The 26,032-nt window shown below is 33.9% G+C and overlaps 1 protein-coding gene across 10 annotated transcripts in view; it reads right to left on the reverse strand.

The window, feature by feature from the left end:
• The window catches only part of USP34 (ubiquitin specific peptidase 34), a 247,390-nt gene that overhangs the window by 57,361 nt on the left and 163,997 nt on the right, over positions 1–26,032 (reverse strand). For all 10 annotated transcript variants that reach the window (XM_045162247.1, XM_044926026.2, XM_044926027.2 and 7 more), the window contains 10 exons: positions 23,245–23,445; positions 20,110–20,192; positions 17,376–17,416; positions 17,093–17,217; positions 15,949–16,101; positions 14,907–15,011; positions 13,041–13,096; positions 12,829–12,949; positions 2,287–2,470; positions 1,609–1,769 (listed from right to left, as the gene is read on the reverse strand). In XM_045162247.1, the coding sequence (XP_045018182.1) occupies positions 1,609–1,769; positions 2,287–2,470; positions 12,829–12,949; positions 13,041–13,096; positions 14,907–15,011; positions 15,949–16,101; positions 17,093–17,217; positions 17,376–17,416; positions 20,110–20,192; positions 23,245–23,445 (1,230 nt within the window). The remainder of the gene's footprint in view (positions 1–1,608; positions 1,770–2,286; positions 2,471–12,828; positions 12,950–13,040; positions 13,097–14,906; positions 15,012–15,948; positions 16,102–17,092; positions 17,218–17,375; positions 17,417–20,109; positions 20,193–23,244; positions 23,446–26,032) is intronic.

The following is a 26,032-nucleotide window of genomic DNA, read 5'->3' on the forward strand; positions in this document are numbered from 1 at the left end:
ATATACTCTTATCTCATTAAAATTTTAAAATAACCAATAAAGTAGTTAATATTCTCTTTACAAATTATTACCTGTCATAATTTTGAAGAAGCAGATGAATCTTGAAGACATTATGCTAAGTGAAATAAGTCAGTCACATGCTAATATTGCATGATTCCACTTATGAGGTACTGAGAGTAGTCAAATTCATAGAGACAGAAGTAGAACAGTGGTTGCAAGGGATATGGGTGAAAAAAGAATGGGTAGCAAAGTATTTAATGGGTACTGAGTTTCACTTGGGGTAGGTGAAAAAATTCTGGAGATTGATGTGTTAATGATTACAGTGTGAATATACCTAATACCACACAACTGTACACTTATAAATGGTTAATAGGATAAACTTTATACTGTGTATATTCAGCCACAATTAAAATACATGCAGTTTTCTTTAATCTTTCCGTGAAAATCTGAAAAGGAAATAAAAATGACATTTTCATGTAAATAATCAAGTGCTCATTTGACGAGAGCACGTTCCAAAATCATGTCAAATTTCTATTCTGTAAGAATTCCTTATGTAGAGACAAGTCTAAATTTAGTTTTTATCCAAAATTACCATTTCTGACATTCATTCACAGTTAACACATGTGATTGTTCTTTCTGTTTCTACATACTAATTCCTGACAGTGCTAATGGCTAAAAGGTGATTGTTAATATGAAGAAGATAGACTATAAAGTGTCGTTAAGTCATCTCCTAAAAAGAAAATCACTGAAAACACGCTTCTTTAATAAGTGGTTCTATCAAGTTATACAAATGGGGACAACCTAATTTATTCACAAAACTTACACATGCCTAATAAAATCAACTTCTAATTATAATCAGTTAGATGATAAAGACATCAATTTAACTAAAGCCAAAAAAAAAAAAAAGAGAAACCCATTTGAGTATATTGTAAATTTGGAGATTCTAAAGCACACCTTAAACATAGTAAGGATTCACTAAAGATATACAAAGAATTTCAATACTTTGTGGTGGGGGGTGGGGGTGGGAAAGCAAGGACATCAAGATGACATGTGGAAGAAAACAAAATATTCAAGTATATACAAAGTCTGCCAAAAACTTATAAAAGCAGTCCAGAAGGCAAACTAAAAAACAGCCCATGGCAAACAAAGAATGAAAACTACAAAGAACAAATTAACAAAAATAACATAAAGTAGAGCTTACTTAAATAAACTAGGCCACAATCAAATTTACCTTAAAATATTAAAAAATAACAAGTTCAGTGATTCTAATAATAATTTCCTACTTTGTTTTAGGCTTTACTTATTATCTATGTAATTAAAATTTATATTTATTTTTACAGAAAATACCGTGTTCATTCAATACACTGAGTGTGTATATTCCACAACTGTATTTTCCTTTGCTAAACAAATTATACTGTGGTGTTTGGAATAATCAATTGAAATGTTAAAATAATTCAAATATATATGTTAGCTAGTAATATCCAATTTTGTCAATTTTAATTAAAATTATTTTCTCAAACAATATTTACTAAACTGAATCAGGATCTATCAACAAAGTTTTAAAATTCTGTTTTAAAGTTTTAACTTTCAAAGTACAGAAAACTGTACCTTAGCAGTGAAAACAGCCTGTCTTGCCTCAGGTATCATATAAAGTTGCTGAATAGTAGAAGCCAAGTAACAAGTAGCTCCGAGGTTAGTCAGGCCAACAAATCTACACTCAGCACGGACATCTTCATGAGGCCAGTAGTCCCATTTATAAGGTGCGTGAGCTGCTGAAAAAAGGAGGGAGGAAAAGACACCCCCCAAACAAACTATTAAACATAATGTATTCTGCTTTTACTAACAGCCTCTATATCTGTTACTTATTTAATTCATATACATATTGCTTAGGTTTATATTACTCATTTAGTTCATATACATATTTAGTTCACATACATAAAATATTTGGTACATTTTAAACACACAGTAAAATTAACTCATTCCTAAATATTCAAGACTGTCAGAACTTGACTTTACTTGGCACTAAATTATTTAACCCAAAAATGCCAAAGTTTTTCACATATCTCTGAAAAAGTTCATCACAACTGTTGCTTTAAATTCAAAAACCAATATTCCCTTTTTAACTTCATACATCCTAGCATCAATAGTTTACAATGTTAAAACGTATGAATGGTGAATTCTGTCTTTATTGTATGAATGGTGAATTCTGTCTTTAAATCATGCCCTCCAAAATCTTATTTCCATGAACAAAATTGACAAAGATTAAAGGAAAAGAAGAATGCTTACACTGCATGTGTTGTGCCATAACCCAGTTATGTATTAATCTGTAGTTTTCAACAGATCCCTTTACCATCTCCACTAACAAGTCATAAGCAGCAGCTCTTGAAGAATGTGATTTGCACTTTGGCTGTTGTCTATCCTTTAGACTAGGCAACAAAAACAGGAGATTGAAGATATCTCTTAAAAATTCCTGGGCAGGGGGGGGAGGAAAAGAAAGACCAAGTATATTATCCAAACTTGGAAATTAATGATATCCCAAATATAGTAAGTTCTATAGAGTAAACTGGACTATATGACAATCAAAAGTTTACTAAGACTGTTTTAAAACTTAAAGGAACATCACACACTATCATCTAAAAGTATTCCCAAACATCATTTCTCTTAGAGAAAAGTAAAATGGGAGAAGGCGCTCAACTTTACTTTTCTCTCCTTCCTAATATCTGATCGTTTACTGTCCCAACGACAGTATATTGTATTCTATACCATTCAGTGATCAAACATTTTAACCTAGGACTCACTACTCTCTATCTTGACTTTCTCTGTATTTACTTAAGTTTCTCCTTATTTCACTCTAGTAATTATAGTAGTAGTAGCAACAGCAGCAACTCACTTATAATGTGCACTTACAAGTGCCAGATACTATTCAGAGGCCTCAAAACAAACAAAACACAAAAAAGGTTAACAATCTTGCCTGGCATCAGACCTAGAAGGTGCTGCAGTCAAGAATTACAACATCAAGCTCTTAACTTCAGTAGCAGTGAAGTTCAAACTGAGGTGCAAGGCTTAACCAAGTAAAATACATCCTATAGGTGTTTTTCCCTAATCTGCCTGAGAAAGGGTTACTTTTCCCCACCTGTTCTTTAATTGGTCCTTTGCTACTATTCCAAAGAAAGTCATCTCCCTCACCCATCTCAAGTAGAACAATGGTATACTGTTCTGGGGTATAAAACCTCCTGGAGTACTGTGTAGAAAAGAGGTAATATTGTTAAGACTGAGACTGCTATCCTTAGAAAAGGCTGCATTTTAAGTTTGGCTCTTGGTTGTTGTCTGAACACTTGAACGCTGAACAGTTCCCTCCTCTGTTATAAAACTTTCCTGAAGTGATAAAAGTGGCCCACTATGGCTATCTGTATTTGGTTTGTGAAGAATACTTGCTTTTCATCTGAATTTCAGTAACTGTGGTCCGTTATATAGGTATTATATGCCTACATAACCCAACCCCGGATAAAACCCCTGAACTGCTTGGCTAAAGAGAGCATCCCAGGCAGAGAGCACCTCAATGTCACAATCATTGCTGGGGGAATTAAGCACATCCCCATGCAGCTCCTCTGGGAGGTGACTCTTCGAAGGGCATACCTGGTTTCCACTACATCTGGCCCCATACTTTTTATTTGCTGAATAAAAGTTTTTGTCATGAATACAATTACATGCTGAGTCCTTTGAGTCCTTCTAGTGAATCACCAAATCTGGGAGTGGTCTTGGGACCCTCTGACACAGGTACCAAATGAAGGACAATTTAGAATATTTTCCCATTAATGATCTCACCTCCTCCATCTCACTGCTGTCAGAGTACAGTGCATAGTTCCTGACTTGCCAAAGAAAAGTAAGTTTGGCTAAGAAATATGGAAGGTGAACAGAGGCTTATTTTATATAGCTGATAAACTGACAGTAAGGTTATGTCTCATCTATTCTATAACTGAAAAGGAGAAGACTGTCTTGGAGACACAGAGTAGCATGTTCACATGAACTGGAAAATATAAGTCACTCACTCAAACAGAAATAGAATTGGCTAGTAACTAGTTTAACAATGAACTATCTTTGATAGTTTAAATATAGAAACTAAAAAAAATAAATATTAATAGCTTCAAAGTTTTGACAAAATATACTTAAGGCCTATGTTAAAAGTATTTTAATTAAAATATTAGGTTTGGTAAAGCCATGCTGAAATGAACAATACTTTTATTTTCCTCACTCTGAGTTTACCAGGAAAGCAGGTGACCTTAACTTAAAGAGTAACATATATATTAACATGTGTTACAGAAATTGAAACTGTAATCAAAAATCTTCCAGCAAACAAAAGCCCAGGTCCAGATGGTTTCACAGCTGAATTCTACCAAAAATTTAGAGAAGAGCTAACACCTATCCTACTCAAACTCTTCCAGAAAATTGCAGAGGATGGTAAACTTCCAAAACTCATTCTATGAGGCCACCATCACCCTAATACCAAAACCTGACAAAGATCCCACAAAAAAAGAAAACTACAGGCCAATTTCACTGATGAACATAGATGCAAAAATCCTTAACAAAATTCTAGCAATCAGAATCCAACAACACATTAAAAAGATCATACACCATGACCAAGTTGGCTTTATCCCAGGGATGCAAGGATTCTTCAATATCCGCAAATCAATCAATGTAATACACCATATTAACAAATTGAAAAATAAAAACCATATGATTATCTCAATAGATGCAGAGAAAGCCTTTGACAAAATTCAACATCCATTTATGATCAAAACTCTCCAGAAAGCAGGAATAGAAGGAACATACCTCAACATAATAAAAGCTATATATGACAAACCCACAGCAAACATTATCCTCAATGGTGAAAAATTGAAAGCATTTCCTCTAAAGTCAGGAACAAGACAAGGGTGCCCACTTTCACCTTTACTATTAAACATAGTTTTGGAAGTTTTGGCCACAGCAATCAGAGCAGAAAAAGAAATAAAAGGAATCCAAATTGGAAAAGAAGAAGTAAAGCTCTCACTGTTTGCAGATGACATGATCCTCTACATAGAAAACCCTCAAGATTCCACCAGAAAATTACTAGAACTAATCAATGACTATAGTAAAGTTGCAGGATATAAAATCAACACACAGAAATCCCTTGCATTCCTATACACTAATAATGAGAAAACAGAAAGAGAAATTAAGGAAACAATTCCATTCACCATTGCAACGGAAAGAATAAAATACTTAGGAATATATCTACCTAAAGAAACTAAAGAGCTATGTATAGAAAACTATAAAACACTGGTGAAAGAAATCAAAGAGGACACTAACAGATGGAGAAATATACCATGTTCATGGATTGGAAGAATCAATATAGTGAAAATGAGTATACTACCCAAAGCAATCTATAGATTCAATGCAATCCCTATCAAGCTACCAACAGCATTCTTCACAGAGCTGGAACAAATAATTTCACAATTTGTATGGAAATACAAAAAAACCTCGAATAGCCAAAGCGATCTTGAGAAAGAAGAATGGAACTGGAGGAATCAACCTACCTGACTTCAGGCTCTACTACAAAGCCACAGTTATCAAGACAGTATGGTACTGGCACAAAGACAGAAATATAGATCAATGGAACAAAATAGAAAGCCCAGAGATAAATCCACGCACATATGGACACCTTATCTTTGACAAAGGAGGCAAGAATATACAATGGATTAAAGACAATCTCTTTAACAAGTGGTGCTGGGAAATCTGGCCAACCACTTGTAAAAGAATGAAACTAGAACACTTTCTAACACCATACACAAAAATAAACTCAAAATGGATTAAAGATCTCAACGTAAGACCAGAAACTATAAAACTCCTAGAGGAGAACATAGGCAAAACACTCTCTGACATACATCACAGCAGGATCCTCTATGACCCACCTCCCAGAATATTGGAAATAAAAGCAAAAATAAACAAACGGGACCTAATTAACCTTAAAAGCTTCTGCACATCAAAGGAAACTATTAGCAAGGTGAAAAGACAGCCTTCAGAATGGGAGAAGATAATAGCAAATGAAGCAACTGACAAACAACTAATCTCGAGAATATACAAGCAACTCCTACAGCTCAACTCCAGAAAAATAAATGACCCAATCAAAAAATGGGCCAAAGAACTAAATAGACATTTCTCCAAAGAAGACATACAGATGGCTCACAAACACATGAAAAGATGCTCAACATCACTCATTATCAGAGAAATGCAAATCAAAACCACTATGAGGTACCATTTCACGCCAGTCAGAATGGCTGCGATCCAAAAGTCTACAAGCAATAAATGCTGGAGAGGGTGTGGAGAAAAGGGAACCCTCTTACACTGTTGGTGGGAATGCACACTAGTACAGCCACTATGGAGAACAGTGTGGAGATTCCTTAAAAAACTGGAAATAGAACTGCCTTATGATCCAGCAATCCCACTGCTGGGCATACACACTGAGGAAACCAGAAGGGAAAGAGACACGTGTACCCCAATGTTCATCGCAGCACTGTTTATAATAGCCAGGACATGGAAGCAACCTAGATGTCCATCAGCAGATGAATGGATAAGAAAGCGGTGGTACATATACACAGTGGAGTATTACTCAGCCATTAAAAAGAATACATTTGCATCAGTTCTAATGAGGTGGATGAAACTGGAGCCTATTATACAGAGTGAAGTAAGCCAGAAAGAAAAACACCAATACAGTATACTAACGCATATATATGGAATTTAGAAAGATGGTAACAATAACCCTGTATATGAGACAGCAAAAGAGACACTGATGTATAGAACAGTCTTTTGGACTCTGTGGGAGAGGGAGAGAGTGGGATGATTTGGGAGAATGGCATTGAAACATGTAAAATATCATGTATGAAACGAGTCGCCAGTCCAGGTTCGATGCACGATACTGGATGCTTGGGGCTGGTGCACTGGGATGACCCAGAGGGATGGAATGGGGAGGGAGGAGGGTTCAGGATGGGGAACACATGTATACCTGTGGCAGATTCATTTTGATATTTGGCAAAACTAATACAATTATGTAAAGTTTAAAAATAAAATAAAATTAAAAAAAAAAACAAAAAAAAACATGTGTTAGTAGCTCAGTCATGTCTGACTCTTTGTGACTCCATGGACTGTAGCCCATCAGGCTTCTCAGTCCATGGAATTCACCAGTGATCTTCCCAACCCAGGTATCATACCTGCATCTCCTGCATTGCAAGCACAATCTTTACCATCTAAAGCCAAGAGGGAAGCCCATATTAACAGTAGGAATGGAAGGAGTTTTAACAATGCTGTTGAATTCTTTGAATTTCTTCTAAATTATGTGTCAAAGATTATACTCCTTTTGACCTATTTAGATAAAAAATTATAATGTACCATTATAACAGTACACCCATTCCGGTATACTTCACAGAAAGAAGAATCTCAAAAATTATAATTTACCATGATAACGGTACAGCCATTTCGGTATACTTCACACAAAGAAGAATCTCAAACAGATACCTGAGAGAATAGGTCTGAGTGTGATGTTTGACATGTAATTTAGAAGAAATTCAAAGAATTAAATAACATTGTTAAAATTCCTTCCATTCCTACTGTAAACAACATGTAAACAAGGTTTCTTACAATTTATATCTCTAGAAAAATAAAGTAGGAAGAGAAAATCTGCGAACAATAAATTAACTTAAGGTGGCCTACAACAAATTCATATACACAGATCCTTCCTCTTCATAAACAGCTAATTAGAAAACAAAATTGAAGAAAAAGAGTCCATTACCCAAGGTAAGAGAAACCCAAGTAAGATGGTAGGTGTTGCAAGAGGACATCAGAGGGCAGACACACTGAAACCATACTCACAGAAAACTAGTCAATCTAATCACACTAGGACCACAGCCTTGTCTAACTCAATGAAACTAAGCCATGCCCGTGGGGCAACCCAAGATGGGCGGGTCATGGTGGAGAGACTGACAGAATGTGGTCCACTGGAGAAGGAAACGGCAAACCACTTCAGTATTCTTGCCTTGAGAACCCCATGAACAGTATGAAAAGGCAAAATGATAGGATACTGAAAGAGGAACTCCCCCAGGTGAGTAGGGGCCCAATATGCTACTGGAGATCAGTGGAGAAGTAACTCCAGAAAGAATGAAGGGATGGAGCCAAAGCAAAAACAATACCCAGCTGTGGATGTGACTGGTGATAGAAGCAAGGTCCAATGCCGTAAAGAGCGATATTGCATAGGAACCTGGAATGTTAGGTACATGAATCAAGACAAATTGGAAGTGGTCAAACAAGAGATGGCAAGAATGAATGTCGACAGTCTAGGGATCAGCGAACTCAAATGGACTGCAATGGGTGAATTTAACTCAGATGACCATTATATCTACTACTGTGGGCAGGAATCCCTTAGAAGAAATGGAGTAGCCATCATGGTCAACAAAAGAGTCTGAAATGCAGTACTTGCATGCAATCTCAAAAACGACAGAATGATCTCTGTTCGTTTCCAAGGCAAACGACTCCATATCACGGTAATCCAAGTCTATGCCCCAACCAGTAACGCTGAAGAAGCTGAAGTTGAACAGTTCTACGAAGACCTACAAGACCTTTTAGAACTAACACCCAAAAAAGATGTCCTTTTCATTATAGGGGACTGAAATGCAAAAGTAGGAAGTCAAGAAACACCTGGAGTATAAGGAAATTTGGCCTTGGAATACGGAATGAAGCAGGGCAAAGACTAATAAGAGTTTTGCCAAGAAAATGCACTGGTCATAGCAAACACCCTCTTCCAACAACACAAGAGAAGACTCTACACATGGACATCACCAGATGGTCAACACGGAAATCAGACTGATTATGTTCTTTACAGCCAAAGATGGAGAAGCTCTATACAGTCAGCAAAAACAAGACCAGGAGCTGACTGTGGCTCAGACCATGAACTCCTTATTATGAAATTCAGACTTAAATTGAAGAAAGTAGGGAAAACCACTAGACCATTCAGGTATGACCTAAATCAAATCACTTATGATTCTACAGTGGAAGTGAGAAATAGATTTAAGGGCCTAGACTTGATTTATAGAGTGCCTGATGAATTATGGAATGAGGTTCATGACACTGTACAGGAGACAGGGATCAAGACCATCCCCATGGAAAAGAAATGCAAAAATGCAAAATGGCTGTCTGGGGAGGCCTTACAAATAGCTGTGAAAAGAAGAGAAGCAAAAAGCAAAGGAGAAAAGGAAAAATATAAATACCTGAATGCAGAGTTCCAAAGAATAGCAAGAAGAGATAAGAAAGCCTTCCTCAGCGATCAGTGCAAAGCTATAGAGGACAACGATAGAATGGGAAAGACTAGAGATCTCTTCAAGAAAATTAGAGATACCAAGGGAACATTTCATGCAAAGATGGGCTCAATAAAGGACAGAAATGGTATGGACCTAACAGAAGCAGAAGATATTAAGAAGAGGTGGCAAGAATACACAGAAGAACTGTACAAAAAGATCTTCACGACCCAGATAATCACGATGACATGATCACTGACCTACAGCCAGGCATCCTGGAATGTGAAGTCAAGTGGGCCTTAGAAAGTATCACTACGAACAAAGCTAGTGGAGATGATGGAATTCCAGTTGAGCTATTTCAAATCCTGAAAGATGATGCTGTGAAAGTGCTGCACTCAATATGCCAGCAAATTTGGAAAACTCAGCAGTGGCCACAGGACTGGAAAAGGTCAGTTTGCATTCCAATCCCAAAGAAAGGCAATGCCAAAGAATGCTCAAACTACCACACAATTGTACTCATCTCACACATTAGTAAAGTAATGCTCAAAACTGTCCAAGCCAGGCTTCAGCAATATGTGAACCATGAACTTCCTGATGTTCAAGCTGGTTTTAGAAAAGGCAGAGGAACCAGAGATCAAATTGCCAACATCCACTGGATCATGGAAAAAGCAAGAGAGTTCCAGAAAAACATCTATTTCTGCTTTACTGACTATGCCCAAGCCTTTGACTGTGTGGGATCACAATAAACTGTGGAAAATTCTGAGAGATGGGAATACCAGACCACCTGACCTGCCTCTTGAGAAATCTGTATGCAGGTCAGGAAGCAACAGAACTGGACATGGAACAACAGACTGGTTCCAATTGGAAAAGGAGTACGTCAAGGCTGTATATTGTCACCCTGCTTATTTAACTTATACGCAGAGTACATCATGAGAAACGCTGGGCTGGAAGAAGCACAAGCTGGAATCAAGATGCCGGGAGAAATATCAATAACCTCAGATATGCAGATGACACCACCCTTATGGCAGAAAGTGAAGAGGAACTCAAAAGCCTCTTGAGGAAAGTGAAAGTGGAGCGTGAAAAAGTTGGCTTAAAGCTCAACATTCAGAAAATGAAGATCATGGCATCCGGTTCCATCACTTCATGGGAAATGGATGGGGAAACAGTGGGAAAAGTGTCAGACTTTATTTTGGGGGGCTCCAAAATCACTGCAGATCGTGACTGCAGCCATGAAATTAAAAGACGCTTACTCCGTGGAAGGAAAGTTATGACCAACCTAGATAGCATATTCAAAAGCAGAGACATTACTTTGCCAACAAAGGTTCGTCTAGTCAAGGCTATGGTTTTTCCTGTGGTCATGTATGGATGTGAGAGTTGGACTGTGAAGAAGGCTGAGCGCTGAAGAATTGATGCTTTTGAACTGTGGTGTTGGAGAAGACTCTTGAGAGTCCTTGGACTGCAAGGAGATCCAACCAGTCCATTCTGAAGGAGATCAGCCCTGGGATTTCTTTGGAAGGAATGATGCTAAAGCTGAAACTCCAGTACTTTGGCCACCTCATGCGAAGAGTTGACTCATTGGAAAAGACTCTGATGCTGGGAGGGATTGGGGGCAGGAGGAGAAGGGGACGACAGAGGATAAGATGACTGGATGGCATCCCTGACTCGATGGACGTGAGTCTGAGTGAACTCTGGGAGTTGGTGATAGACAGGGAGGCCTGGCGTGCTGCGATTCATGGGGTCACAAAGAGTCGGACACGACTCAGCGACTGAACTGAACTGAAGAAAGAAAACTCCTGAGAAGAATCTTAATTAAAAATTCCCAAGATTCAAATTCTAAATGACATTAAATTGGATAACTCAAAAAGACTGGTCTTCGTAAATAAGAAGACAAATTTTGCTCTTGTACAGGCAATTTAATATAATTTTAATATTTTTCTATATCAAGGCATAAATTTAACACAACCCCAATTTGAAAAGTATCAGTATTTTAATTTTTGAAAGAATGAGACACACTGATTCTAAAGTTCGTTGTGGAAAAATAAACAACCAAGACAATTCTGAAAAGGACTAATAATAAAGATGGACAATCTCCATAAGACATTAACTGAAAAGTGTAACTCTGCTTAATTAGAATACAATACTGGAGAATGAACAGATCCATAGATCGAAACAGAAAGACCAGAGACATCCCCAAATATACAGGGCACTTTCCTACATAGAAAAATTCTACAAATTATCAAGAAATGGACCACATACATACATACATAAAAGGAAAATGAGGATAGGATTTGAGCAACTTGGAGAAAAAATAATACAAGTAAATGGCTTTAAAACACATGAAATCAAGTATGAATATACAATGGAACAAATACACAAAGATGTTCACTGCAGTTGTTTCTTTTTTTAACAAATTTAGACAACATCAATGTCAATAAAAATTAAATAATTTCTCTTTTGATGTATTCAAGTTTTTAATGTATTTTCTCCCTTTTTCTGGATTCATTTTAAATGATGAACACAAATCACAGAATCGTATTTACATAATATATACCTTTGTATTTAATACAGCCACAGAAAGTCCTGAAGGCCATTACGAAAACATCACTTGAAATTAAAATATATAAGAATCTTACTTTTATCAGCACTACCTAAAAATTCATTTTTCTTTAAAATGATGTTTTGCTTTACAATGATACATTATTAGAAAGATCAATTAATATATTTACACTTTGGAATAAAAACTACATATTGCTTTAAATATAACTTAAGACTTCCACCAAGCAAGACTATAAATAAGTCAAGTTATTCCCAGTGAGAATAATAGAAAAATTTTAAAAGATCCAGGAGAAAACCCACAAAACAGGGCTTTATGCAATAGGAGTAGTAGCACAGATTTAAGACAAGTAAGACTATCACTTTAAGTTTATCTTAAGAATCCCTTAGCCCATGTTCATAGAGGACAATCTTCCATTCTGTTGGTTATTCCTGTTTCCTAAGATGATCAGTAACCTCAGGAAAGCAATACTCCAAACCATAACTTAATTTCCTTAATGAAACATGGACAAAAGTGCCAGTGACAGTAAATAACACAATCTAAAGAGAAATTAGACATTTGTTGGCATAGAGCAATTAGGTGATATCAAACAGTCAATTATAGAATTTTGTCAAATGGGCCTTTAAGGTATGAATCAATAAGTATTCTACAATGACTACATTAATTCGATGTGCTATTAATTCAAAATATTCAATTCTATAAAAATCTATTAAGTATAGATGGCCTCTTCATATTCAGTCACAGTAATTAAAACTTGTTCTGCATTCTAAAAACAAGGCTAAGATTTATATTTCTAGGATTCATCTTATTCAAAGTTCACTGTTCCTACCAGTAATAAAGTTCTGATAAACTTTATATTTGTATGTATAAGGAGATTTAACATATCCACATATAAGGAAACAATATTAAAAAGCTTAGTTTTATTTCATATAAATACTTGGATGTGTTATTACCAACCTGTCCTTCCCTTGAAAATTTAAAGGGTGGTTTGTGTTTAATAACACTTGTTGCAAGCCTTAGGAGTCCTGTAAGCCCATCATCTTCTATATTACCATCTTGATGATCGAGGATCTCCCTGCTACAAAAACCACAAGCAAAACAAGATAGGTCATGCAGTTACGTCCTTTATCTTTATGCAACAAAACTGTCAATTTCACATCAAATTTTACCTTCGAATACAGTCAGCCAAATGCCGTGCCAAAGCATCCAGGTCGAGCAGTGTTGTCTTAATACAAAAAGAAAACACAAAATTCAAATACAGATTTTTACATTTAGTATTTCAGTATTTACTAAAACAAAACAAAAAAATCCTTACTTTTAAGTAACAAGAATTCTTCAACTTCATTAACATGCCAATTAAATTATAAGTATTTAACTACTCTTTACTTATAAAATTATAATTGTAAACACATCATTAATAGTCCTTCAAAAAAAATCAATGAATTGTTGGCAATAAATTATGACAGCCATAGCAATTTATTAATGAGAAAACACTAGGTTTGATTTATTTTTTAACAATTTTACTGAGATATAATTCACATACTATACAATTCACCAAGGTTTGCTTCTAATAGCACCTTTTGAAATAAACTTAAATGGACAGTTCACTTCAGAAATCTTTATTCTCATTATAACCGAGCAACAAAATTAAAACAGATTTCATAGAACAGAATCTAATTTAAGAGGATTCACAGTACAGTGGTTAGGACTCCACACTTTGAGTGCAGAGGGTGTGGGTTCAGTCCCTGACTGGGGCCATAAAATCTTGAAAGCCATGTGGCACAGCCATAAACAAAAAAAAGATTCTCAAAGAAACTCAGATAACCAAGAAGGAAAATTACTTTTGACTACCAAGCAAGAAATAACAGATCCCTACTTTAAATAGGCGACCATAGGTTTTAAAAAAAAAATTCCATGTCTATCTGGCGTTAGTATTTTATGGACAAAGTCAAATACACTAAAATATGTTCTAGGGGGAGGAAGACCTGGAAGTGGTCATCAAAAGCAGTAAGATAAGTAAATACTAGGGATGATAAATATCATTAACATTGCTATATGTTATATAAAGTTGTTGAAAGAGTAAAGTGCTCATTACAAGGAAATAAAATCTCTTTCCATTTCTTTAATTTTATATCAGTATGAGATGATAATCTTCAACTATGCTTACTGTGGTAATCATTTCATGATGTATATAAGTCATTATGCTGTATACTTTAAACTTACACAGTGCTGTATGCCAATTATAACTCAGTAAAACTGAAAGAAAAAATTAAAACAGGTTCAATATTGATTTTTAAATTTCTCAAATGTAAAGTAGAATAAGAATTCAGATGTAAACTGTTCCTTAAAAGTAGAAAGCTCAAACGTTAAAGGACTTTTAAAATATATAGTGTATATATTGGACTTTGATTGAAATACATGAAAAAAATTGACAGAAAAGGTTTCCTAAATATTTAAATTTAAATTTTTCAAGTGTTTCTCATTTTTCTGTGAGATCAATTAGATTTATTTTAGCTTACTAAATTTATAAAAAGGAAAAAAAAAGTTTTTATGTGGCCAAGCTTTTCTTCGAAATGGACTTGTTTTAAATGCCTTTGTTAGACAGGAGTATCATTGTAGTCTCATATAACAAAATTAGAAGATCAGAAAACTGATAGTACTCTTTAGCTTAAAGTGATTTCTATTAACTTCAACTTTACTTTATATACTCAAAATCTACTTACTATTACAGAAATCTGTATATTTAAGGTCTAAATTTGACACTCCAAATAAGATTTTATACCCACAGATCTTACTCCGAAGACACAGGAAACTACTGATAAGTACCAAGTAAAGACATTTCAACTAAGGTCAAAATAAAAGGAAGGAATGAGAGCAAAACACAAAGGTACAAATGAAGTAGAAAAACTATGACATTTTCAACTCATTACAGACTGATAAAAATGCCCTTAAGGATAAGGACTTATAAATTCACGAAGATACATGTACACAATTCATCTCTACTAACAAGTTAATGTAAAATTTTCTGAACATACCTGACTAGCATCCTTTATATGTATGTTGTCAACTAATTTGCACAACAACCAAAAATATTCTTTACATCCAGGTTTTAACATTGGTTCTTCTTCATAATCATCTATCTATTAAAAAAAATTTAAACTTTGTAAAAATAGTTTAAAAGGGGAAAATGAACTTAAAATTATATTTTAAAAACTATTAGGGTTTATTAAAAAAATTAAATCCTTACAAACTAAACAGTATTCAAAATTTAACCAAAAAATTCTGAAGAGGACACTCCTGGTTTCTTTAAAATTAAAACTACTATGTACATAAGTGAATGATGAGAAGTTTGAGGAAAACACTACTCTCAAATTACTTATAAACTTCTTGGAAAAGATATGAATAATGTATAATACTAAATAATGTAGTGTCAACTAAAAATTCAATGACAATGTGAAAACACAAGAAACCTACAGAAAATGAGTATATATAAATCTACCCACATGTAATGGTCTATTATAGTTTTCAAATCTGAAAAATAAAGAACATTACATTTCTTACACAGTCAATGACAGTAAATATGGAGAAGAAAAATCCTACAATGCATCATATTTCTAGAGATTAGTACAATTTACTTATTAATGGGCCCTGAATTTATTATGTGGGAGAAGGGGTTTACAAGGCTAGCAATGAATAAAGTTGAAAATTCTAAGTATCACAAAGATAAAACAACTGTGATTGAGTAAGGAGAGAGCTACATTTATGATGTTTCTATTATTCAACTTATCAACACAAGGCTCAAAACTTATAAAGACAAATGTTATTTCCAAAACAGAATACCCATGAGATCCCACAGAGCTGAAACCAAAGCACACAGAATCTATCCTTAAAGTGTAACATGGACACAATACGTCACAATGCTATTACTTTAAGAACTATATAACTATCATCCTTCTGGTGAAAACTATAAATAGTAAACAGGTATTCAAAATGACTTGGAAGAATAATATAATGATAAACGTGGGGCAAATGAAAATGCAGAAATAGAAACTGCTGTTGAACACAGTAAAATCTTACTCTGATAGGTTTGAGTGCTTGAGCATCTGGAAGGAACTTCAACAATGTTGAGGCAGCCAGTAGCAGAAAAGAGCGATTGATTGAGTCTCCTCCATCCAGCCCTGATAGAGATAACTTATAAAGACCATTGCAAGACTCATGACGGACTGCAGTCTAAATGAAAAAGCAAGTTCCAAAGATAATCTGAGTCAGTGACAAGAAATTAATCTTAAAGTTGATACGTTGCCAGAAATAATGTTAGATGGCTTCTTTAATAACATATTTTAAAACACAATGTCCTGATCACATACTCAGGCATGTAAATAATACATGATCAAATGAAGTACCCCAAAGTATATACAGTAATATGTAAAAACATTTTGGAAATTCCCAAATACGGCCATAAAAAAAAAAACTAAATAAATACAATAACAGACAAATACAAAAAGGATTGAGAAGAGATTATTCATAATAATTTACATGATTAAGTAACAAGAAAAATATTTTCAGAACTAGAAGCAACTTAGGAAGTATTTAAACCAAAATATATTACAGATTTTAGAATCTTGTTCAAATAGTCACCTGGGACAGAGCCAGAACAAGAACACATATGCATTCAATACAAAGCTAATAATTCTAGAAAATGTTCTCTAAAAAAAATGTGAATATCGTGGCTAAATGTACTAATAAGTGTTTCTACTACTTCATTTAGGATATGGTGTGAGTAACATCAAGATATGATTGGTGAAAATTATACTGACTTCAGTGTCAACAATGAAACAAAAGAAGTATATATAACTTATTGTCGGTCTCTCTTGCATCTAAGGATACTCTCAACTAGATAAAGCAAAATAAATTTCTCTAAAATATAAATTACGATAATAAAGGCTCAAATCTTTCTAAACCGTCAGAAAACAAAAAACCCCAAAAGAACCACTCTGTAAACAAATACTACAAAAAGAAGAAAAATACGAATGCTACACAGTAACATTCACACTTAAGTGTACATAGTTCAAAATACTCTAGACCTTAAAGGATTAATAAGTACTTTCCAGGATATGTTTATGGAATCACATTCATTTGTTTCCATTAGCTCTTTTTATTATCAATGCTAATAATATGAAAAAATATGAAGAGTACTGCTAATCTTCAAACTTTAGCTTACCTCAGGAATAAGGAGAGTCAATTTCTTTAGCCAATCTTGTAAATGATCACTATCAGCAAGGCTAGATTTCACTAAAGAACAGCAATGAGCCCAACTCACCAAGAGCCACATAGAATAATGTGAAACTAAAGAAAAATTGGAAAAAAGTTACTATAAAAATTATTATAAAGGCTTGTACTATAAAGAAAACAAAATGTTCATTATTAAAGAAAGGTATTATACATAAATGTTTCCAGCCATCCAAATCTTTATCTATTAAAAATCAACTTTGTGGAACCCTTACCTTCATGTCTAGACCTGTGATCAGATTGAGCTTTCAAAACCCTGTAAAGTAAAAACATACCATCAGGAATAGTTAAATTCAGCAATGAATTAAAAAATAACTCTATTTCTTACTATATTTCTCATTTAACTTTCCCAAAAGATAATAGGTTTTTATGAAAGATATTAATTTATTTTTCCATGGTCTTCATTTTTTGTTTAAAGAATCACTGGCAAAATCTTACTATAACAAACTCTAAATGACTTCATATTTAATAAATAAAATCTGAGTGAATCCCATATTGACTTAAGTGCACTCTCACAGTGCCTAAAAATTTGGTTACTGAAGTGATATGGATTACAAAGAGAAAGGTTATAATGGTTTAGAATTTAAATATAAGACTTCTAAAAGGAAAAAAATCATACACTGGCATAAAATGCCCTTTTTTTTTGTATGGGTAAGTTCAATTTTCACTGGGAATAGTTAAAAGTAAATTATTGAAAAGTAGAGAAAAATAACTAATTTAATTCTATATTGCTTCAGTTCTATTTTTTTCCCCATGATACTTTTAGTAACTTCAGTGGAAAATGTATTACACCTCAATTTAAAGAAAACTAAACAGTAAAAATTTTCAATTTAATAACACCATTACACAGGAATTTAGGTTCACCTTACAAATAAATTGCTGGTTTTTTTCCTTAAGAAAAGCACAGATCTCTAGATACCTACTTTGTTATAATTAAATTTTTGTAATTAAAAAACGCCTTTGAAAATTTCAAAATCTATATAACTGACTTAAGTAAAAGGTACTGAAAAGTTAAAACTTGTAAATCAAGATCTGGTCATATTTCATGTTTAACTTTTATCATATTTGCTTAATATATTTAACTTTACCAAGAGCAACCTACTCATGTACCTTTTAAATCTGCGGCATTTAAAGATTTTTGGTAACAGACAGTAAGTTTTTTCTAACTACCTTAATTGATATAAACCTCCCAGCACCATATAAACTGAAGGTGGGAAGTATACAGAATGTATATTAGAGGACAGGGAGAAAAAGTTAATAATTATTTATCTGGAGGAGAGTAACTGGTAGTTGGTACAGAAAATCTATTTTCCTCATAAACCAAGGTCAAGTTACTGCACTTTCTTTGTTTCCCCACATTATCCATTCATAAGTTTTATAACTAATAGGAGAAGTGCCTGGCACTAATAATGGTGAGCAAAAGCAGATAAAGTACATATAAAACTATACGGTCAGTGAGGTAAAGCAAGTATTAATCAAGTAATACAAATTCAATAGAGACAAACACAAAAGAAAGACAAACTAAAAAAGAAATAATCTTAAAATAATCATGCTACTTATATTCAACCACTGCTTATGAAGGTGACTTTTAAAAGCATCTAAAAAGAAACAACTAGCTATTAGCCATAAATAAGCACTTTGAAACATGTTTACATGAACTTTGTAAATCATCTGAGTAACAACGGCAAGCTTAAGCCTAACATAACACCTAGAGAAAACAATACTTGAAAATATTTCTACATACTTTAACATAATTTATGTGATTATTTAAGGTATACAGAGTCAGGTCTTTATGTATTAGCAAATATCATTTATACACTATTAAAATTTTGTACATTATTTTTAAAACATCGCCAATGTAGCCCAAATAAATTGGATCATATGACATGTTTAAACTATATTCTTAAATAAATATTTCCAGCTTTATCTACTGAGAGCCCAGAAGCAAGTTAACATTAGGAGCCATGAGTATTCGTATTTCACTGGTTCCACGCCAACAACTAGGGCTTCCTAAACACTGATTCCAGAACTAAGGCGTATATAAGCAAAGTGAACAGTAATAGTAATGAATTATCTTGCATTAAAAAATCCAACTTGATACTAAATAAAAGGAAGAGAAAGCTCTTCCTCACAATAAAATGTCAACTAATAAACATAAAATGGCTGAGTTAGAAAATCACTAGTTTGCAAACACTGTACTGATACTTAATTCAGGCAAGATTCATCATCACTGTAATCCATAGGGTAGTTTTAATTAGAAAAATCAGAAACTTCACTGTAGAGAAATCTGGATGAAACCAGACTGACTGATCAAAATCACTAATAATAAGACAAACTGCTATCACTGGGATGTATTGGGAAAGATATGTTACTTATGGAGTATTCCTTCTAAAATGTATAGTCTGAATTCAATTGTAAGGAACAATTAGGAAAACCTAAACCAAAAGGTGTTATAAAAGAATTGTCCTGGGATGCTGAAAAATGTCCGTTCCATGAAAGAAAGGATAAGAAATATCCCCTATTACAGGAAATGGAAGAAATATGACTATTAAACATAGTATGTTATCCTGGATGAGGAAAAAATTGCTATAAAGAATATTAATGGGGAAATTTGAGTATGGATAATATGTTGAATTTCACTATAGTCGTCAGGAAACTGTCCTTGGTCTTAGGAAACACATCAAACTATTTATGGGTAAGTGACCATATGTCTAAACTCTTACAGAATTTAGGATAACCTGTAAATAAACGTGTGCACAGGGACACCCACAGAAAACGCTATAAAAACTTGCAAAACGTTGCTAACAATATGCAAGTCTTAATGAATGATATGAAAGTGCACTAAAATACCCTAACCATTTATCTGTTAGATTTCAAGTTTTTCCAGATTCAAATTTTTAAACACTGTATTCTTACTATACATATATATATAATGTAAAAACATCATACCTAGGAGCCAGATTATCATATGTATAAGCAACAGACATAAGTCGCTGAATCAAACTGGTTCCTTGGACAAGAACAAGAAATACCTTTAAAATAAAAACATTTAAAAAAAAATCTGTAAGTACACTAAAGCACAAAACTGCATTTTAAACAGACTCCATATTACTTTGATTTTTATTTATAAAAATATAAAGAATACTCTAAAAATGGTTATTGGAAAATACTACAAAAGTATTAAATACTAGAAAAACAGATTTTCATAAACAAACGTTAAGAATACAACTTTAAAAAGAAAATAATACAAATTTAGAAAATACACAGGCAAATTCTCTCTATTTGGCCCACAGATTATCTGCATGTCACCCAACAGTGCAAGAAAAATTATACATTATACATGCCAGTGATTTTGGGGGGCAGTAGATGAAGTAACATTTTTCACTTGAAATAAAACTATAGTTAACCAAGCTTGGAATCCAGATTTAAAATCCTGAGGTTCAACATTAGTTTACTTATTTTCAAGCTGTATGACTCTAATACTAAATTTCTCAGTTCTTAATCTATATAATAGAAAAAATATTTCGTAAAGAATTATTAAATTCCTTCTGCAGGCCCAAACTCATTCTGGGCACTAAACTCTATAAAAGCACTGTTCCTATCCTGGGGAAGTTAGTTATGCAGCAGATAACATACAAAGCATTGCAGGAGCTTCCCTGGTGGCTCAGTGGAGAAGAGTTTGCCCACCAATACAGGAGACACAGGCGTGATCCCTGATCTGGGAGGGTCCCACATGCCATGGAACTAAGCCCATAAGCCGCAACTATTGAGCCCACATTCTAGAGCCTAGGAGCTGCAACTACGGAGCCCATCTGCCACAACTACTGAAGCCTGCGTGCCCTACAGCCTGTGCTGCACAACAAGGGAGGCATCGGCAATGACAAGCCTGCACACTGCAACTAAAGAGTAGCTCCTGCTTGCTACAACTAGAGAAAAGCCCTTGCAGCAACAAAGACCCAGAGCATACAAAAATACAATATAAAAAAAAAAAAAAGCACTGAAACACAAGTATATGCAATGTGCCAAATGATCAACAGAAGAGAGCAGCAACTAAAGCTGTCCCGGACAAAATAAGGAGAGCTTTAAGAAAAACTATATTTAAGTTTGGAGGCTAGTGGATACATGTATATATATCGCTGAGTCCCTTTTCCGGTTTGCCTGACTCTTATCACAATATTGTTGATTGGCTTTATCCCAATACAAAATAAAAAGTTTAAAAAAAAAAGACAAGCTATACTTAGGCTGGAATTTGAAAGTTAAATTTGGAATCTGAAACTTCCAAAAGACTACTGAAGGAGAATAAATGAAATATTGCATGACAATAAATTAGTAAAAGAATTAGTGTTTCTTTCTATTAGATGACTTTGTCTCGAGAAAAAGAGTAACAAAAATTTCCCCTCAAATAGCTTAGATTTACATACTATGCTCTAATTATTAATGATAAAGGAAAAAATATATCATATGCTCTTTTTCTAAACTAGAACTATAATATTGGCATATGCATAGAAAAAAATATGCACATAAAAAGAGAACCCATGGTAATGACCTGTGACTCCGGGGAAGGTTCATTTGTATATTCTTTTTTGCCACATCACAGTTTGCAGGATCTTAGCTCCCTGACCAGGGACGGAAAGCAGTCAAAGTGCAGAGTCCTAATCACTGAGCAGTTAGGGAATTTCCTCAATTGTACATTCTAAATATTTTTAGTAATTATGTACTTGAACAAATTTTTTTTAGCCAATTATTTAAAAATCCCATATATGAGTATATGTATTTTATTTTTCTATCAGTAACAACTCATTGCTCTGAAGTTTCTTGAACAGGTATGAGGTAAGCTGCTGTCCTCAAATGATTACAAAATAAGGAACAGACTGAGTAAAAACTTATCTTCAACCTTCCCCGGTTCAGTTCACTGACAGAAACAGTGGAAGGGCAAATATTTGATTGTATGAACAACAGAATCCACAGTCAGAAAGATTTAATTTTATTGCTGGATGTGCTGGTTATCGTGCCACTTTTGTTCAGCTCCAAACCCACCATACTGTGAACTTGCTCTGCCATTATAATGGCTGGTAAATTTCTCCTCTGCCAGCTGGCTTTCTTTTAAGTTTGTCAACCTGGGATATTTGAGAGATACCTTACGTGCTTTTTCTTGTTTGTTTTGTATTGGGGGTTTTTTTCTTGGTTGTGCCATACAGCTTGTGGGATCCTAGTTCCTGACCAAGGATCAAACCTGGGCCCCCGGGTGGTGAAAGCATGAAGCTCTAACCACTGAACCACCAGGGAATTCTTGTTTTTTTGTTAACACTATTCCAAAAGTATTTTAACCAGATGAGGAAACTGATTTCAGAATCAGTAACAGAATGAGTTCCTCAGAGGCCTAAACTCCAGTTCAGCAAGATCCCATCTATAGGCTTCTCACTTCTGGTAGCTATAATCTTTTACATATATTCCTCAAAAATATGTGAAATTGCCTGCATTACCTTAACATTCCCTTTTTAAATTATAGCCCTTCAAAACATGGGATTCTCTGATGGCTCAGTGGAAAAGAATCCACCTGCCAATGCAGAAGTCATGGGTTCAATTCCTATGTCGGGAAGATCCCCTGGAGAGGGAAATGGAACTCACTCTAGTACTCTTGTCTGGGAAAAATCCCAGATGGGGGCTACAGTCCAGGGAGTCACGAAAGAATCGGACACAATTTAGTAACTAAACAACTCTGAAACATATGAATAAAATTAGATCTCAATTTTAAATCTACTCTGTTGGAATACCTAGTGTAGTTTGTTTTTCTGAATGGATCCTCCATTCAGCATAAAAATTACTGAGACCAACTAATGAACTCAACACATATAGAATGGCATAAAATTCAATCTGCAATTTGGATGATGAACTGAAAAGTTTTACTCCTTCATAATTGCTACTGCTTTAAAATAAATGAAGGCATAACTTCTGTGAGGTCATACTGTGGTGATCTAGGATAGCATTTCATAGATATCAGTGTTGTTCATTTTGTAAAATCAAACAAATTCTCTTAAAAGACAAGTGTATTACTACAGTTTAATGGTAATGTTTCTACTTTACCTCTGTTAATCTTGGTATATGAAGACCCTTAGCATGATCACCAGCAGCCTTTCTTGATTTGCCAGGCCATGTTCTTTTCCTATGGCTTTCTGCTATACCAGACCAGGCAAAGACATCATGATAAGCTAAATCCAAATCAGATGGATCTACTGCAAACTGGCATATTAACTTCAGCAAGCAAGCAAGACAGTCTAGCTGCCACTGTGGATAAGAAGAAAATGTTATTTACCTAATTTCCATTAATTTCACATGGCCACCATACAAACTGAAATTAAAGACTAGAAAATGAAAATAATTATAGCCAGTACTTAATCCATGAGGTAATGAAATTTTTCCCGTTCATGTATTACGGTTAATAACAACCCAATCTTACAAAAATAGACACTAGATAACTAAAATGTGTATTTGATGAAATGAAAATGATACTTGTATTTCTATCATGAAATAATCATACAAATGCATATAAGAAGAAGATATAAAAAATACTGCTTGGAATGAACTGAAATAATAAAACTATTAAAATACTTTACCTACAAAATTAGCATTAAGGGCAAAAATATTAGAAGCTGTCTCTCCACATTAAGTGGCATATACTCTAATATTTGGGAGTGAAAACTATTCTCAATAATTTGATAACTTTTCAATTGAAAATCTGTACTTTACAAATGTACATGTAAAATAAAATAAGTATCTCATCAATAAGATACTGCTTCGTATGGAAAGTAAAATTTCTAATTGATTTAAAGCTCTACATTAAAATTTTTTAAATAAAACAATTCCTTCAAATAAATAAGAACATCATCTATGTATGAGAGCTTTCTCTTCAATGGTCCTTGTTCTCTTCTTTTCCTAATACTTCTACTAAGTGTTACAACTATACCAATATACCAGGAAACACAGCAATACTATGTAACTGATTTTTCAAGAAAAGTATCACAAAATTTCAGTGAGAAAAAAAGTCTTCACACAAACAGTGCTAGAAAAATTGGATAGCCATATGGAAAAATAAAACCTCAACCTCATTCTACATATTCAAAAGTTAACTCAAAATATATCACAGATCTAAATGTAAAAGGTCACTATAAAATTTACACAACACATAGAATATCTTTGTGACCTTAGAAAAAAGGTTTCTTAGCTAGGATTAAAACTGAAAACTTCTCTGCTTAAAAGACACTGTAAATATAAAGAAAAGACAGACCACAGATTGAATGCAAATATTCTTAATACATATACCTGACCAAAAAAACTTATCCAAATTCATTAAGGAAAAAAGTCTTACAGCTCTTTACTAAGAGAAAAAAACAAAACAAAAACCCCAAAGAAAACAAAACAAAAACCCCCAAGACATTTACAGACACTTTACAAAAGAAGATAAAAAAACATGGTCCAAATGAAATGTTAACGGGGAAATTTATAACTATGTTTACATTAAAAAACAAGAAGGTTCTCATTAATCTAACTTTAGAGGTTAACAAACTAGAAAAAGAAGAACAAACTACACCCAAGGCTAGTAGTTGCAAAAAGGAGATAATAAAAATCAAAACAGAGATAAATGAAATAGGGAATAGAAAAACCTAAAGAAAAAAAAATCACTGAAAATCAAAGCTGGTTCTTAAAAAAGAACAAAATTGACAAACCTTTAGCTAGGAGGACTAAGAAACAAGAAGAACCAAATTACTAAAATCAGAAATAGGAGTGGGACCATTTCAACTAATTCTACAGAAATAAAAAAGATTTTAAGAGAGTACTACAAACAACTGTTATGTCCCCAAACTCAATACACTATACAAAATTAACAAAGTCCTAGAAACACAAAACTTATAAAAACTCAATAAAAAAGAAACAGAAAATCTGAACAGACTTATAACTAGTGAGGAGATTGATTCCATGATCAAAAATCTCCCAAAAAAGAAAAGTCCTGGACCTGACAACTTCACTAGTAAATTCTAACAAACATAAAGAAGAACTAATGCCAATAATCCTCAAACTTTCCCAAAAACTGAAGAGGGAACTCTGTAACTCATTTGATGAAGCAAGCATTAACTCTGATACCAAAGCCAGACAAAAGACACTACAAGAAAATTACAGGTTAATATTCTTTATGAATATTCATGTAAAAGTCCTCAACAAAATATTAGTAAACAGAATTCAGCAATATAGTAAAAGGATGACCAAGTGGGATTTACTCTTAGACTGCAAGGATAGTTTGACATATGAGCACTGATCAATGTAAATACTCCATATTAACAAAATGAAGGAAAAGACATTATCTTGATTACTGCTGAAAAAAGCATTTGACAAAATTCAACACCCTTTTATGATAAAAAATACTCAATGAAATAGGAACAGAAGGAAACTAGTGCAACATAATAAACAAAAGTCATATTGAAACACTCAGTGAAAATCATACTCAATGGTGAAAGACTGAAAGCTTTTCTTCTAAGATCAGGAGCAATGCAAGGACAATTGCTTTCATCACTTCTATTCAATACCATAGAGTTAAGTTTCGGCCTGAGCAATGCACACAAAAAATAAAAGGCATCAAAATTGGAAAGGAAGAAGTAAATTTATCTGTTTGTTACTGATGCAGAAAACCCTAAAGACTCCATGCAAAACCTGTTAAAACTAATAAATGATCTCAGCAAAGTAGAAGGATACAAAATCAACACACAGAATTCAGTTGTACATGAACAATGAACAATATGAAAAGGCAATGACAGAAACAATTTCATTTAAAATAGCATCCAAAAGAATAAAATACCTAAGAAGGAACTTAACCAAGGAG

Source organism: Bubalus bubalis, chromosome 12 (genome assembly GCF_019923935.1).
Source record: "Bubalus bubalis isolate 160015118507 breed Murrah chromosome 12, NDDB_SH_1, whole genome shotgun sequence".
In the NCBI taxonomy this organism is placed as follows: Eukaryota; Metazoa; Chordata; class Mammalia; order Artiodactyla; family Bovidae; genus Bubalus; species Bubalus bubalis.